Here is an 18,661-nt window from a genome sequence, read left to right as displayed (position 1 = left end):
TTTGAAAAATGAATGGACAAGATTGCTTTATAAGAAAAAATATGTTGACTTTTCCATCAATCTTAGAATTTTGTCTATTCACTTTTGAACAGGATATGGCCAGTGAAATTTTAACAAGAGGAAAGCTAAATCCATACCATATAATAGTTTTGAAAACTAACATGACATAAGTAGATAGAAACCACATGAAGTCCACATGTTAAAATCTTTTAAATTAAGTGTCTATGTAGGTTTGAGTTTGGAAGTTTACGGGTCAGTTTAGAAACACAACTATTTTTAAACTATTTTACTACTATTTACAAATAATTTACTATTATTCACAAACTAGTTCACTTCTATTTAAAAAATGATCTGAGATAATATTAACATCCAAACACAGCCTAAAAGTACTTCTAATAGTCTAAAAGCTCTTTTAAAGAAGGAAAAATATAGTTGCAAGCATAATTGTGCACTAATCTGTGCACCAATGTGATGTGATTGGTTAAAAAGTAGATTTTATTAAAAACAGTGTTAATTTAAATTTTAAATATGAATAAATCAGTATTTGTACACAGATTAGTGCACGGCCGTGCTTGTATGTAGCAAAACTCTTTAAAGAAAAGATTTTATGTTTGGTAAATTCATAAAAAGTTCTTTAAGCACCTAAAGAAATGTGAAAGTCCATTTTTTTTAAAAACACCAAATTAAAACTTTTATTGAATAGCTCATGCAGATTCCTTACAAGAGAATGGGAAATGAGGTTGTACATCAACTTGCACACTATGCTTGGAAGGTTGAAGATATTGAGATGTGGTGGGAAGCTGTGCCAATGTGTGATGCAAAGGCAATTTGGCTTGACAAAACTTATATGTAATTTGTTATGATATTAATAATTATTTATGTTATTAAAAAAAAAAAAACTCCAGTAGATAACAATACTTTTTAAAAAAAAAACCACTATAACTTACTTTAAAAGTGTTTTAGATCCATGTTTACCAAATAGTAAATAACTTTTTAACTGTAACGTTTTAAGATCTACAATGAAAAGCACTAATATGAAAAGCTCTATTTATTATGCAATATCAAACAAGCACTAATGGGTTTCCAAATGCACTATATCAAAACCTAAATAAATGAATTGAATATATTTTATTCCCAATATTGTGTGTGTGTCAATAGATATATGCTCACAGTATATATACAAATCTAACGGTTCAACTTTTATGTTTTTTTTTTTTTTGCTAATTTGTTTTTGTGAGTTTTTTTTGTTGTTTTGCAAGGAATCTAGAGCTTAGATCAATGTTGGTAAGCCACCTAATGCCGCCCATGCACGTGCCTATTTGGAGGAACACAACCATCATGCTTCACCACTCTTCAGTTAGAATCTTGTTTGACTAACACATGTGAAACATGTTCTGCCAAGCTCTTCCTCATCTATGCTACCGCTTGTTCATTGCTTTTTTGAGAACTCCATGCACTTTCCTTTACTTGGACTATTGATATGGTGGCTTAATTTTCTATTGAAAATGCCATTCCAGAGACTTGGCTTGACTGTGACTCAACCTTAACGTGAGCAAACTTTGGCTCGACCTTGGCTCGAGCGAACTGCAAATAGATTTTTCTCTCAACATATGTTTAATGATCCGCTCAAGCAAAATTAAAATAGATTGTTAGCTCAACATCCACTAGACAGTCTGCTCAATCAAATGTTCAGAAAACCTAGTTCTCACGTTGGTTTAAAATAGAAGTGATTTGGGATTAAGAAGTGATTTGTGATTACTTTATTGTACTCCATCTTTGTGATAATGAATTCCTTGAGATTGACTCCACCAGTGGATATAGGAAGATATTTAAGCTGAACTACTTAAATCTTAGTGTTCTTTATGTGATTGTTGAATTGTTTGTTTTTTGCTTCTGCTAATCTATTTCAAAGTTTTCTCTAGATATCCAGCTAATCCTATCAAACTGATATCAAAGCGCCTGGCTTTATGGAAGATCTTGAGAGATGGCTTTGGCAAAGTTTGGAGTAGAGAACTTTGATGGTCAGAATAGTTTCAGCTTGTGGCGCATCAAGATAAGGGCTTTGTTACGACAACAAGGGTTGGCAAAAGTTTTGGAAGAGAATGTGTCAGACAAACCTTCTATATCAACAAAGGAAGAGAAAGAGAAAGCTCATCGTGCGATGTTGTTATCTCTTTCTTGTGGAATTTTGCAAGAAGTGGTTGACGAAAAGACCGCCACAAAATCATTATGGATCTAAGGAACATTGATATTAAACTTGGTGAGGAAGATCAAGTTTTAATTTTGTTGTGTTTGTTGCCTATGTTGTTTCATAATTTTGTGAACTCAATGTTGTATGGTAAAGATACCATCTCCTTGGCAGATGTAAAATTTGTTTTGAATTCTAAGGAGTTGAGAAAAGATTTGGTGTATAAGGCACGGATAATCAAGCCAATAGCTTGTTTGTGAAATGTTCCACTGGTTGTAGATTTGGTGGAAAAGGTTTGGATTAGGTGAGAGTAATTCTAGTGGCAGCTCTAGATTTAACAAGAAAAATGTTAAATATCACTATTGTCACAAATTTAGCCGTTACAAAAATAAATGTCCAAGATTGAAGAACAAGGACAAAAGTACAAGTTCCTCTAATCTTGTTTGTATTGTTGAGAATACTAATAACTTTGATGTTGTCCTAACAATCAGTGTCTCTAGTGGTCTTTTTGGTAACAAGTGGGCTCCATGTATGTTCCATATATATCACAGGAGAGATTGGTTTGGTACTTACAAATCAATCAATGGTGATTTCATTTTGGTTAGGAATGTTATGGCTTGTGAGATTGTTGGGATTGGTTCAACCAAAATTAAGATGTATGATGGGACCATTACACCTTTGTCTAACGTTCAGCATATTCCGTCTTAGAAGAAAAATCTTAAATCTTTGGACACTTTTGACTCCTTTGATTATCAGTATATAACTGAAGGAGTCTTTCTAGTCTACAAGGGCTCTTTAGTTGCAATGAAAGGAAATAAGATTGATGGTATTTATTTTCTATTTGGTGAGATATGATTGTTGCAGCTATGAGGTTATCTTTAGACATTTCAAATTCTGGTATTACTCATTTATGACACATGTGATTGGGCCATATGGGATATTTTTTGGTAGCATTGTATCTTTGTGAAGCATTTCAGAATCAAATTTATTGCAATTTATTTGTTCTAATATTTAGGGTACATCTTGTGTAAGGTGGTCCTCTATTCTTACTCATGTTGTTTGGTGACCATTTTGGGAAAATGTTGATTTTTTTTTTTTTTGAAGTAGTGAGTGACATGTTTGATGAGTTCAAACACTTGGAAAGACTTTTAGAATCTGAGGCAAGAAAGTAGAGTGATTTCATATAACGTACAAGTGGGTCCACTCCACAATAAAATGGAGTGAATGGGCAAATGTATACTTTTGGAATGCTGCTTGCTAAAGATTTGGTAAAGTGGTCAACACAGCTTGCTATTGGGTGAACCATTCTACATCCACAGGTTTGGAGTTGCTGTTTCCACAGGAGAAGAGAGTACAGTTATGGTAAGAAGGTGGAATTGCTAGGAGAGCTTCACAAAAAGAATGCATGTGGCACTATAAATCATGATATTGGAAAGGTAATTCTAATTTTGGCTTTAGCACACAATGAGAGCAAGTTTACAGTTTCATTTGGTACATAGAAGATGAAATTTAGTTACTTTTAGGATATGCTCATGCAGACTTTATGGTGTATGTGCTTTGCCAACTTCTACTCAAATGAAGTTTAGATAGATTTTTCGCTCAACATTCACTTGAACAAAATTTAGATGGATTGTTTACTTCACACCTGCTCTAGCTAAATTCAAACAGATTGTTCACTTGACATTTACTCAATAGTCCGCTCAAACGAATATGTAGAAAACCTACTTCTCACACCATTTTATAGGTAAACGTATTTTTTAAAAGAGAGTGGTGTTTGAGTTACGGCCAAAACTAAGAGTAAACAAAGAGAACTCCTTTTGTGAGATATGAGAGCTCATTGGGTGTATTAGGGCTTTTGGGATTAATAAGTGATTTGTGATTGCTCTCTTGTACTCCATCTTTGTGATAGTGAATTCTTTGAGATTGACTTCGCCAGTGGATGTTGGCCGTTTTTCAAACCGAACCACTAAAATTTTGATGTTCTTTGTGTGATTGTCAATTTTTTTGTTATTTACTGTGATACCCCATTTTTATGTGTATTTTCGCTGAAGAAGTGCTTTTAATTTAATTAATATATTAGTTCTTTTATTTTAAATTATTGTATTTTAAATTGGTTTTATTTTATTTGATGTGGTGTTTAATTTATTTTAGTCGTTTTACGGTTTTTAAAATCGTTTTTGTCGGGTCAGTTTATAGTTTCCGGAAGTGAGGATTGGACCTCATTTCATTTCTTTTCTCTTTTTCTTTTTCCCTTTTTCCTTTTTCCTTTTTCCTTTTTCCTTTTTCCTTTTCTTCTTTTCTTTTTCTTTCTTTTTTCTTTTCTTCTTCTTCTTTTCTTTCTCCCGTGCGCGCAAGCTCTCTCCCTCTCCTTCTCGTTGCCGTCCATTGAGCTACCTAGAACCACCGCTGCTGGCCGGCGTGGCTGACACCTCCCACCCAAAAAAACTCCCCTCCGGCTGGTGAACACCCTCACCAAAAATCACCTCCATCTGAGCCGCCGATCACCACCTAGAGCACATCTAAGCTGCACGGCTTTTTGCCAATTTCAGCGCTATCGCTCCACCTTTGGCCACCACCTCTTTACAACTTCTTCCCCTACCTCTTGCCGTCCTAACCCACCCAATTCCGGCCCCGATCCGTTGCCGAAGCAGCTCCTACGAGCTCAACTCCATTCAGCCCCTTTTTTTGCACTTCCACTGCCACCCACAGCTAAAGCTCACTTCCTTTAGCTTCATAAACATCTCAAGGCCATTCCCTATCAATTTTGTGTCTTGGTTTGTCCCCGTTCGAAAGTGGGTAATTTATTACCCACGGTCACAGTGTAAAATACGTTGTTACTTTGCTTTTTCTCTGCCGTTTGCAACATCATAAGCTTTCAAAAAATACCTTATAGCGCTGTAAGTATTTTTCAAACTCTATTTTAGATTTAAATATATTTTTGTTCTTACAATAATTTATCTGACTGGTTGGTTGATTCCGTACTGAGTCGGAGGAATTCGGGGGTCGAATGGATTGAGGACGGAGTTGTTTGGTTGATGTTGATATTTGTTTGAGATATTTGTGCCTTGATGTTTGCTTTGTATAGTGCACTCATGTTCATGTTTAAAAACGGAAAACTGGGTTTTTGTGTGGTTGCATGCATGTACATGTGTTTGTAAAATGAAAACTGGGCTTGTAAGCGAGAAATGATTTATGGTATATGTGAACAGTTGGATTGACTGGTTTGAGTCAGAGGCACGTGGTGTAGGGATGGTGATAAACAGGGACGGTGGTAGAATCCCGCATGTGATTCCCGCCTACTGTGCACGCGTAGAGATGGTGGTAAACAGGGATGGTGGTAGAATCCCGCTTGTGGTTCTCGCCTACGGTGCACGCGGCGTAAGGATGGTGGTAAGCAGGGACGGTGGTAGAATCCCGCTTGTGATTCCCGCCTACGGTGCACGCGTAGGGACAGTGGTGAGTAAGGATGGTGGTAGAATCCCTCTTGCGATTCCTGCCTACAGTGCTCTGATGGTTTGGTTTTTGGGCCATTATAGAGGATAATGGCGAGGTTATGTTTAAAATACATGTTCTGGCTAAAATGTGATTTTGGCATGCGTGGAAAAAAATGTGGTTTACGGGTCATGTGCATTTGCATTCTTTCATGCATGTTATTTGAGTTTAATATATTTTTATCTAGTGGTGTTTGGATCTTACTTACCTGCGGCACCATTTTTTGTACCGTAGATTTTGATGCAGAGATCGAGGAGGAGGAGGCTGAGCCCGAGGAGGCGGCTCTGCCAGAGTATTGATTTGAAGTTTATGCTTTATAGTTGGTTTTGAAATGTTATTTGTAGCTTGTAATATTTTATTATGTATGTTTGAACAGTTTTGTATTAAACTAAGAAAAATTTTAGTACTTAGTTATATGACTTTGTTTATCCGCTACGTGTTTTCTTTTGTACATTTGTTACTTATACACACACTTGGCACTTGGCGATAGAGTGGTGACCTGTGTTTATCATCATCTGGACGTCTCAATTTCCTTGTGTCCATACGTGGGATTTGGGGGCGTCATATTTACTTCTACTAATCTATTTCAAAGTCATCTCTAAATATCCAGCTAATCCTAGCAGTGCACAACATTACAACCCAACAATATAATGAGTTAAAAATCACATGAGCTGTGATCATAAACTTTGGGTTTGGTGCCATTTTCTAGCTGGCTGTTGTTTTTATTTTTTGCTCTATATTAACTTATTTTTGGTATGTGTCGGTGTCCCATCCCCATCATTTGTATTTCTTTTTAGTTTAATAAAACTATTATTTCAATTTCATATCAAACAACTAGGCAGAGGTTCTCCAACATGAAGGACAAAAGTTTATAATTAAGAGTAAACAGGCCAATTGGTTTCCCATAAAATTTTGAAAATAAACCTTGCAATATTTCATCATGTGAAGTATTTTATAAGATCTTGCTACAGCCACAAAATGAAAAGCCAGGCTGTTTCTCTTTTTTTTTTGTCATACATTTTTCTAAATATATTTTTCTTAAAAAAGTGACAATGTTATTTATAAACACTTCATTAATCACTAAGTAAAAAAAAATACAGAATTGGTGGCTAGCCACCATCAGTGGCTTTTGTCTGTGGGATAAGCATTATCATATTTTATATGCATATATCTTCCTTGATATGGAATTGTTCTTCCTCTCTCCTCATAGGGGTTGTTTGGGAATAGAGATGGTTTCTTTTTATTTCATCTAATTTCTTTTCCAAACATTACTCAAACACAAATACTTTTCAATTTTAAATTTTTCACTTTTTCATCTAATCATTACATAATTATTATAACTTTTCCGAACTTCCAACGAAAACACAAAATAATTCAACATTTTCAAATTTTAAAACAAATAGTATATTCTAAAAATGTTTTAATTTTATAATTTTTTATTCAATTTTTTCTCTATCATTTCTCAAAATCCAATAAAACATCTAATTAACTCCAAGCATTTCACTATTATTTTCCAAATTTTCATATCATGTCATTTCGCAAGAATACCTTTAGTTTGGATAAAAGTATAAGATATCGTCTTTATCCAAGTTTAAAAAAATACAAAAAGAAAAACCCAAAGTTTGATTGAGGGTCTTTTGCGGCCTTGACCCTGATAAAATATTATTTTTAAATTCTATGTCCAACATGCTAAGGAGCATATAATTCCATCAGCCTTCCTTCACAAAATCACATATTTCTCATTGGTTGGCATGTGAATATGATCTGATCTCTCGTCCACTCATCTTTTTGTAATATTCACTATCCTTTTATCACGACCTTTTCCAAGACAATGTTGTTCTCAAATTTATTTCCTGTGAGTCAAGTGATTCATGCACCTTAAATTCCAAGATGGATTTTTATTGGTAAGGCATGTGGCAAGATATCAAGAAATTGGCGAGGGAGTATCAGATTTCTCAAATAAACAAGCAAGAGACTGTGCTGCTAGTAGGGTTACTTCAACCCTTACCTATCCCTCAAAGTCCTTGGCTTGACATTGTCATGGATTTTAGTGAAGGCCTTCCAAGCTAAAATGGTATGACAGTGATTCTGACTGTGGTGGACAGATTAATTAAGTTTGGCCATTTTTTTTTCTGATGGCTCATCCTTACACAACCAATAAGGTGGCAGAATTTTCTTTGCTAGTGTATTTTGACTCCATGCCTTACCTGAGACAATTGTTTCTGATAGAGATGTGGTTTTTATTAGCCTCTTTTGGAGGAAAATGTTTAAGATGCAGGATACTACTTTGGCCTTTAGCTCAGCTTGTCATTCTCGATCTGATGGTCAAGCTAAGGCATTGAATAAGTGTGTGGAAATGTACTTGCAATCATATATTGGATCTAAGCCAAAAAATTGGTGTAGTTGGCTACCTAGGGTAGAGTGGTGTTATAACACCACTATACATTCATCTACTGGTTTTTCACCATTTCAGGCCTTATATGGTTTCAACATCCCAAGTTGTTGACATATGTTCCAGGCACTACTATTAATGCAGTAGTGGACCAGCAGTTGAAGTCCAAGAATTAGGTACTATCTCTCTTGAAGGAGAATTTGAAGAGGGCTTAAGATAGAATGAAGCTGTATGCTGATAGAAGAAGGTCTAAGAGAGCTTTTGCAATTGGGGATTGGGTTTTTCTCAATTTGCAGCCTTATAGGCAAAAGTCAATAGCCATGAAACACAACATGAAGTTGGCCCCTAAATACTATGGCTCATTCCAGATCCTTGAGAGGATAGGCATGGTGGCTTATAAGTTAAATTTGCCTTCCTCCCCAAAGATTCTTCCTATTTTTCATGTTTGAAAAGGAAGCTTGGTGATTAGATTTCTCCATTGCCTCCATTTTATAGTGAAGGAAGTGTACAGTCTGAACCTAAACCTAATCCAATCTTAGAGAGAAGGATGAGGAAAGTGGTCAATCATGCCTCAACTGAAGTATTGGTTAAATGGGTGCAGGCTTCCATGAAAGAAAATTCATGGGAATTGCTTTGAAATCTCAGAGCTTTATATCCTTATCTAGTGGGCATAGTTCTTTAATATTGTCACGGGTGCTTTATAGGCAATGCTTTGAAAAGGTGTGGATTTTCATGGGTGCGTTGGGCAAGGCTTGAAGAGATGAGGAGGAAGAATGTAGTTGATGCTAAGTGTTGTGGAAGAGAGGATAACGGAATTAACTGTATGAAGAGAATAAGTGAAATAGTAAGTTTTAAAGAAAAGAAGGAAGCTGTAGTGTTTTAAGATGCTGCATTTTGATGGAGATAATTAATGAAACGGCCCATTTTGCAATATGTTGTAATTCATGTAGTTGCATTTAATTGTTTGTAGTTTACGTTTTGGGATTAAAATGGTGTTTTTAATATTTCTTTCCGTGAGTATATAAGTAGAAGTGATCATGCATGGTCCTTGAACATTTTGGCAATAAGTTTTCAGTTCTTGGAGGTTGAAGATCCCTTGAAGATTCTCTTCAAGATTTGCAATGGGATCTTGTTCATACATTCTTGAATGTTATACTTTCTGTGGGTGATCGTAGTGCTTCCTACGTGTGTTTCTATGTTGGGTTGTGGTAGGTTCTATCAAGAACCTTACAATTTTCTTTTTCTTTTTTTTTTTTAAGGAAAAATCAAGGTCAAGGCCTCTTATTATTAGAATCCCTCATTGAGGCAGAGGAACAACTAGGCCTGTAACTCGATCCACCGAAGACATGTTTGGGGCTGATCCGACAAACACCCAAAACAAAATTGATCCGACCCGACCTGCAAAATTTGAGTTGGGTCAAAACTTTTGATAACTGAAAATTGCGTTTGATATGTTTTCTTTTTCCCTTCTTCCTTTTCTAAGCACTAAAACCCCACCACTACTAACACAAACGTTTCATTCTAATCCATTTGGTGATATCTGCCTTGCAGCTGAAATGCAACTAGACTGAAAACTAGGGCTCATGGACAAACTTAGAGACTGTAAATCCCCCCACAATCTATTGTTGACTTTGAATTGGAATATGTTGGTCATGTTGCATGAAGGGCTCTTGAAGAAGGTCCAGGGAATGTTCCCTGCTGGTTTCAACCTCGGCATTTTGGTTATAAAAGATGCTATGTAGCCTAAGTGCCATTGCCTCTCTTTCATGACTTCCATACTTGTGGGTTCCCATGCTTGCACCGCCCAGAAAGTCCTCCAATTTCGGAGAATGACTTGACACCATCCCTTAACACAAAAGGATGAGAGAAATAAATTTTTTATTTTAAAGAAACATTTTTATGCACAAACAAAGGTAAATAGGAAAATAAATCGAACCTTCTGGTTGTGATCTAGTGAGAGATTCCATGATACGGTGAGACCCATCCGACTTGAGTGGCATTAATAGCATAATGGAAGATCAACTTGCAGAAGAAAAGCGAAGGAAAAAGTAAAAATGGAGATGCAACTAGTAACTAAATATATGAAGATGGGAGCAAGGGTTCTCATCGACTTGGGAGATTGGCATTGATAGCTACTGGTGTGCGATGCAATTATAAGTGAAAAGTATTGGATTCTAGATAGAGTAGTTTGTTTCTCTTCTTTTCATGGTTTTCAACTATTTCATGATTCCAGATAATGCCAATGGAGTTCTAACGCACTTGTCTTCTGCCTTGGGAGGAACAAACTACTTTCCCAAATTTTAATTCCCTCCTTATCGTTCCCTATATAATTTCTAATCATTCTCATATTTATACATAATTTATATTCAGATTATATTTGGACGGGTTGACATGGAAGACAAAAATCCATTATTAGTTGGGTTGGAGACCTGATCATCTAACGACTCGATAAAGTCGGGTCGGGTCGGACTATTTTCATTGGGCCCAGCAGTTTTGCGGATGATATGCTCAGCCCTAGGAACAACCATAATTACAAATGCTCTCTTAAAATAATAAAACAATAATAAATATAAGGAATACCCAATTTGTCTATACGAATTAAACCTTGAATACGACCTTGCATTAAAACCCTACCCATAAACTCTAAAGATATACCTTGAGACCCATTTTTTGCCAAAAACTCTCCCACCATATTAGCTTACCTAAAAATATGCCATAAATGGACATTGAGATCATGAACTATCTCCTTAACTTCCTCCCAAAGATCCCAAATAATTCAATATTTACACACCCCGGAATCTAGCCATCCCACTATTACACTAGAATCAGATTCCACCAAGAAATCTCTCAACGCCAACGACCGGTACAAATGGAGTCCACATCAAGTAAAGCTCTATACTCAACAATTGTATTTGTTGCATGGCTATAATAGTGAGCAAAACCAACTAAAATTGTACCTTGTGAATCTCGAATAATACCTCCCCCATTCGACATTACTGGACTACCACAACAACCCCATCAGTATTATTTTTAAAACTTCCCACCTATGGCATCTGCCAAGCAATTAATCTAGGCCTTTTGTTAACAATTGGAAGGCTCGAACAAGCTAAGTTTCGCAATACCAGCCGATCATGAACACCTCACAATAACAAGGGCTAACTCTCCAACCCTTTCCTGATACAAGGCGTTACAATTATTATAATACTTGGGTCCAGTACCAAGCTATTCTTTAAAAAAAAAAAAAAAGATGTATATCTGCTAAAAAAGCTATTTGATTTTTCAAATATTTTTTTTAAATAGACTACGGGCCTCAAAGTCTTTCTATGGGCCGATATAATTTTTTTGAACAAGTTAGATTAGTTTTTTAGTTTGAGTCTTGGTCCAAAATTAAGAAAAAAAAAATATCCCTTTTATAAACTTCCTACGCTATCCAGGTTGTAGGCCTTTAATTCGGCCCCTACCCGATCACTCAAAGGCCCAAACCTAGCACCAAAACCCAATCGCATGTGAACCGACTTCCAGACTCCACACCATGCATGCTTCAATCACGTCCGTTTTCCATGACTTACCGATGTGTGTCCCTCCTTCCTTCCCTCTCTAGGTTTTGTTTTCAATCCTCTATATATATATACAGGTCACAACCATCCCTCATACACGTAGAAACCCCAAGCTGCCGCTGCCCTCTTTTCACGACCACGTGAGCCATCCAAACTCCTCAGAGCATCTACCCTCCATTGTGAAAGCATGGCAACACCACCAGGTAGCACCCTTTTCTTCTACACCGAAACAAGGCAGTGTACACAACCATGAAAACAGCCCAACGCCTCCACTCGCACAACCCGTAGTCCCTTTACTCAGCCACCGTGTGACCCAGCCGCACCACCCAACTCAGCCTTTGTCCCCTGTTTTCCCACTCCCGAAACAGAGCAAAACCGAGAAGGCCACAAACTCGGTTGATCACCACCGTACGATGGAAAAATAATCGGGTTAGCCACAAAATCTGCTGGTCGTCACCTTCCCGTCAGCCTCGAGCAGCCTCAGATCCTCCTTGTCCCTCACGATGAGCCATCGCCGAACATTCCCACTGCTTCTCGGTCCCTTTCTCTCACTGTGTTCATTCTTTCTCATCTCTCTCTCTCAGTGATTAGCCACCGAGCACAGCCCTCATCTCCACCACGTCGCAGCTGTCATCTCGGTAGGCTTCCCTTGCAGGACCCTGGGTCTTGTAACTAAATATCCCTGCAAATAGGGCTGTAAAATGAACAGGCTACTCGATAGGCAGCTCGAGATCGACTCGATTAAACTCGAAATCGACTCGATTCGAATATTAAATGGATCGTTCGTAAACATAGAATTAGGCTCGATTATTAAACGATACAAACTCGTATAAAACTCGACCGACTCGATTAATGTTCATGAACAAACTCGTATGAAGCTCGACTCAACTCGTGAGCTCGACTCGTATATATTTATATATATATAATACAATATATAATAGCCAAAAGTTAGATATATATATATATAGATAATATATATAGATACTATAAATATAATTTAGAATTTTCATAATTATGTATATAGACTTAGTCTCACTTATAGTTATAGCCCACTACATATACTATATATAAATTTATAATATTAACTAGTCTTATAGAACTAGCCCTTAATTTATAATACCAACTAGAAGTTATATAGAATAAATATAACCAAAATACAAAACCCTATAAGTTTACAAGTTATAATGAATACATTAGCTTTATACAAAAATATTATTAACCAAAATATTTTATATATAATATATAAAAAGAAATAAAATCACTGAAATGGTCATTTTATAACTAATTTACATTCATAATTAAATATACCATTACTAATGTATGGTGATATATATTTACTTAACATATACTAATATACTAATATAATAATATTACTAACATAATATATAACATTATATATTTATATAATATACTTATATACATAATACATATGCTGTTGTATAACGTGTATTAATAATTTAATAAATATATAATATAAAAAATTAATAACTTATTATATTATATAGTGTTAGTATTACAAAATATAATAATACAACAAAAAATTAAGCTGTTACAAACTTGTATAATTATTTATATTTTCGGAACCGTTGGATCTCTTTGAATGAATCGTAGCCGTTAACTTGCTTACTATATAAGTCTCTTTTTACAGCCGTCTCCTAAAAACTAACCCTAGCCGCCCCCTTTCACTTTGTCCTTCACGACTTCACGCATCTGTTGACTATTCTGCCGTTTCACTTTCACAGTTTCACTTTCACTTTCACAGTTTCACAGTTTCACTCACATCTCACTTCCTCTCAGCCCTCAGACTCATCGCGATTTGCGATTTCCTCACTCCTCTCAGTCCCGATTCGGTGGTAGTGTGATACGATTCAATGAAGCCTTGAATCAAGGCTTGATTCTTGAAGGTTCTGGAGGCACATCGAGTCTGGGACTCGGAGACCGGAGTCTGCGATTGCACAAAATCCTCGCAATCGCAGGCATCGGCCTATTTTGTTGACTGCAATCTCAATCTCAGAGATGGCAGTCAGGCCTCGACGGATGGGTCATTAAATGCTAGCATTTATGACTCCCAACCGACTATATCTCTGATTTCGTGGTTCATACTTCTCTGGTTCGATATTTGGTTTGTCTATCAGTCGATTAATTAGGTTATTTTTTGTTTCTAACCATTTCATTGGATCTGTTTGGATATTTGGTCATTGACTCCTTGAATCCTGGTTTATGTTTGGGGCTTTTCGTATTTCATGTTCCTGTTCATTTAACTAATTATTAACCCATTTTGTGTCTCTGTTTCTCTCGTAACAATTAATTTGACTGTAGTATTGTAGATCTAATCATGTTTTTGCATGTTTGACAAATATTTGTAACTTTGTAATGATGGGCCTTGCTTGGTGTGACTCGTGACTTGATTGTGTGTCTCTGTGACTCTGTCTCTGTTAATGAGTTAAATATTTGATCATCTATGTATATAGACTTAGATCTAATCATTTTTTTCATGTTTGTATACTGAAAGTGTTGATTGTAAACCCTAGTACGCCTGCTTAATGTGACATCTTGATTCTTGACTGTCTTTGTGAGTGTGACTCTGTCTCTGTTTATGACTTCAAGCCTTACATCTATCTTGATCTTGCTGTTGTTTGCTTATTGCACTTGCACTATACTATCTGTTTTGAGAATTATAGCGGTTAGCCTGTTATACTGGAAATTCTCTCAAGTGTGATTTGAAAAACCTTTTGAAGAAAGAACTTTGCTTCTGAAAGTGCAAGCAAAACTTGCAGTCCACAACACAGTGAGTAATACTTATTCTTGCTTGATTTGGTTCTTGGTTTATGTCTGCTGAAAATATGTAAACATGCTTTCTTGGATATGTTTATCTAATTATGTGTTTATAATCTGTTCTGTTCTGTGTTTATAAATTGGCCTATGTTGATGTGTTTTTGTATACTGTTATGTGTTTATCCAATATGTTTTTTCATAGTTGATGAATCTTATTCAACCTGTCCTCTGTTTATTTTCTTGCTTCAAGTATATCTCAATGCTGATATTATCAATTTTGTTCTGTTATGTGTTTATCCAATATGTTCTGTCTTGGTTGATTAATCTTATTCAACCTGTCCTCTGTTTATGTTCTTGCTTCAAGTATATCTCAATGCTTTCTTGAATCTGTTTTGTTTTGTTATGTGTTTATCCAATATGTTTTGTCTAATCTTATTCAACATGTTCTCTGTTTATGTTCTTGCTTCAAGACTTAAAGTATGCTTTCTTCAATATGTTTTGGTTTATTTTAAATTATTATTTATGGTCCTTGCTTCAACTATTTAATTATGCTTTTTTAATATGATATGATTGATTAATCATATTCAACCTGTCCTCTGTTTATGTTCTTGCTTCAAGACTTAAAGTATGTTTGCTTGAATCTGTCCTCTGTTTATTTTAAATGATCATATATTGGCCTTTCTGCAACTGTTTAATTATGTCATCTTTATCATGTCTTGCTTGCTTAATCTTATCCAATCTGTCTTGTGTTTATGTTCTTGCTTCAATTATATCTCAATGCCAGCTTCTGAATATATTATCTTGCTTCAAGTATATCTCAATGCTTTCTTTATCATGTCTTGCTTGCTTAATCTTATCCAATCTGTCTTGTGTTTATGTTCTTGCTTCAATTATGAAATGTACTAGTGTTTAATATGTTTTGGTTGATTAATTTTATCCAATTAGTTATATGTTTATGTTGTTGAGGTGCCTTGCTTCTGGAGGCACATCGAGCCACTAAGGCAAGATTGTATACTAAAACTGTTCGAGTCAAATTAATTTGACTTTAACATCTGTTATAGTTGATATTAATCAACTATATCAGCCTTTCCTTTTGGAGGCACATTGAGCCATCAAGGCAAGGCTGTATAACAAAACTGTTGGAGTCATATTATTTTGACTTTAACATCTTTTAGTATCCTTACTTCTGGAGGCACCTTGAGCCACCAAGACAAGGAGACATTGATTTTTGGCCAATGTCTTTATGCTTATTGTATGTTCCTGGTTTTGTGTTTACCATGAATAGACCCTAGCAAATGGGTGAGTTCATCCGGTAGAAGAGTATGAAAATGAAAACTCGATTGGGATTAGTTTAGTAGAGGCCATATCTGATAATGATGGAGATACTGCAAATACTCAGGCTCCTAATACTGTGTCTACTGAGAATGCTTCCATAGAATTGCAAACAGTAGCCAATGAAAGAAAAAAAAGAAAGAGGACTTCTGATGTATGGAATGATTTTGTCGAGGTTGATAGGGATGGGGTTAAACAGCCTCAATGTAAATGGTGTAAAACCTTGTTTAAAGCTTCTCGATCAAGTTCTACGACTACTCTACGTAGGCACTTACTAACCTGTTTGCCATACATGGGGTCTAAGAAAAAACAAAAAGTCTTAGCAGTTGAGTCTAAGGAGGTAGATGGAAACTTCACTGTCTCAAACTTTACCTATGATCGTGGTAGGGTCCGAGAGCTTGCTGCTCATATGATACTTTACCATGAATATCCATTCTCTATGATGGAGCATGTGGTATTTAATAAATTCATGAGTGCAAACACTCCATATTGGGAAAAAATGTCACGGGCTCTTGCAAAGAAAGAATGTATGAGAACTTATGAGAATGAAAAGGCTAAGTTAAGGACTTTGCTTAAACATGTGAATAAAGTTCATATCACAACTGACATGTGGACTTCCTGTCAAAAACTTTCATATATGGTAGTGACAGTTCATTTTATAGATGCTGATTGGCATCTTCAGCGGCGTGTGTTGAACTTTTGTAATGTGCCACCTCCACATACTGGCCTTCTTATTGCTGATGCTTTAGAAAAGTGTTTCCAAACTTGGGGGATTGAGAATAAAATTAGTTCAATTACTGTTGACAATGCTAGTTCTAATGATGTTGCCATTCGGATCTTGAAAGAAGATTTTAGGTTGAAGAGAACATTGACTGTAGGTGGGAAACTATTTCATGTACGTTGTTGTGCACATATAACAAATTTACTTGTACAATATGGATTGGGGGAGATTAGGGATATTGTTGATTGTGTAAGAGATGGTATAAAATATTTGGTAGCATTAGAGAATAGGCTAAAACAGTTTAGTGAAATTGCAAAACAGTTGCAATTGCCTTCAAAGAAACTGATTTTAGATGTGCCTACAAGATGGAACAGCACTTATTTAATGTTGGATGCTGCAATTCAGTTCAAAGAAGTTTTCCCTAGATATGGTGATAGAGATAGATGTTTTGAATGGGTTCCAACTGTTGAAGAGTGGGGGCAAGTTGAAAATGTTTGTCAACTACTAGCTATTTTCAATGAAGTCACCAATATTGTATTCGGAAGTGATTACCCAACAGCAAACTTATTTCTTTCTGAAGTTTGGAGAATGAAGGACATCTTAGGTAAGAAGAGTAGAGATGAGAATGAGTACATGAAATCAATGGTAAGGAAAATGAGTGCTAAGTTTGACAAATATTGGGGGGAGTGTAATCTATTGATGTCAATTGCTGCAGTCTTAGACCCTAGATTCAAAATGGTCCTGATCCAGTTTTGTTTTCCTTTAATTTATCACATGCCGGATGCTGCTAAGAATATCGATCATGTCTCTCAAGTGTTGCATGAGTTATATGATGAGTATGTTCATGAATACAATTCAACTCTTGAGGCACAAAGAGAGCAGGATAATGCTCGAATGAATGTATCTGGTTCTTCCTCAAGTGTCGGGACTGGGAGAAGCATGCAGAGTGGCCAGTCATTATTTAAATCTTTTGTTAGGAGTGTTGATACCGTGCAGCCTAGTAAATCAGAACTGGACAATTATTTAGAGGAGAGTATATATATCTGTGAAGAGGGGTCAGATGCAAGTTTCAATGCCTTGGATTGGTGGAAAACAAATAGTCTCAAATTTCGGACTTTGTCCAAATTGGCCCGAGATATATTAGCTACCCCAATTACCACAGTTAGCTCAGAATCAACATTCAGCGCAGGAGGCAGAGTGATTGATCCTCATCGAGCGTCATTGTCAACTGAAACTGTCCAGATGTTGTTATGTGGGTCTGATTGGGTTAGAGCATTATATGGGCTTAAAAGATCATCAAGCAATTCTATAAGTGTAATCTATTTAATTTACACTGTCTATTGCTATTTTATTATTTTATACTTACTATTATTAATTTATTTACAACAATACTAACTTTCTTGTTTATGTTCTTGTGTTTTAGAAGGATGTTCCATCAGAAACTCAGATTCTCTTGCCATAGCCATAGGCCCATACAGACTCAGATTCTGTTTAAATTAAGCATGTTTAATCTATGGAGCTTCTGGGCAATTTTCTAGTTTTATCTAGTCTGTTTTGGTTAATCTATATGATTTACTATCTGATATTTGGACAGTTTACTTTGTAATATTTGGACAGTTTGGCTTTTCTATCTAATATGATCACATGACAGTTCAGGTAATTTCTAAGTTCTAACTCTTCACCATCTAGATTTTCTAAATTTCTTTAAATGGCAAATTAAATTTTGCATTGCAAACATCCCTTGACAATATTACTAAGTTAAAAGTACTTGAGTAATTTTGCAAGGGAATAAATATTATATTAATGTTTTTTTTTTGGTTTATTAGTGTGTGCAGGTTGTCCTGTGGTGATTCTGTTCAAGTTTGGGAAATTGTTTACTTCTGTCATGGTGAACTCAAATATTGTATAAGTTTGGGCCCTTCTAGTCATTGTGATTTTGTTGGTAACTAGTTGGCATATTTGCTTTAACTTAAAGTATGAACTTTAGTTTTTGTATGCCTATTGCTACTGCAGCCTGCTGCTTTATATATGTTCTGTCATGTTGACTTTGTTTTGGTAACTGCATGAGGACTTTGATTAATTGATTAGTGTATGCCTTTTGTTTCTTGAGAACTTGTTTCTATGAAGAATTTCACGTGCAACAATTATGTATTTTGTTTCACTGTTAGTTACCTTGCCATGTTGATTGTATTGCTTGTTTGATT

The 18,661-nt window shown here is 35.8% G+C and overlaps 1 protein-coding gene across 1 annotated transcript; it reads left to right on the top strand.

Moving 5' to 3' along the window:
• Positions 1-1,984: 1,984 nt before the first annotated feature.
• Positions 1,985-17,919, top strand: LOC122296719 (zinc finger BED domain-containing protein RICESLEEPER 2-like). The gene is made up of 4 exons (XM_043106519.1): positions 1,985-2,200; positions 3,508-3,624; positions 15,804-17,771; positions 17,881-17,919. The coding sequence occupies exons 1-4, from the start codon at positions 1,985-1,987 to the stop codon at positions 17,917-17,919; spliced, it is 2,340 nt and encodes a 779-aa protein (XP_042962453.1).
• The last annotated feature ends 742 nt before the right edge of the window (positions 17,920-18,661 follow it).

The sequence above is a fragment of the Carya illinoinensis genome, chromosome 15 (assembly GCF_018687715.1).
Source record: "Carya illinoinensis cultivar Pawnee chromosome 15, C.illinoinensisPawnee_v1, whole genome shotgun sequence".
NCBI classification, from domain to species: Eukaryota; Viridiplantae; Streptophyta; class Magnoliopsida; order Fagales; family Juglandaceae; genus Carya; species Carya illinoinensis.
Note: the sequence above shows the minus strand (reverse complement) of the source record. Positions and strands in the feature narration are given on the sequence as shown.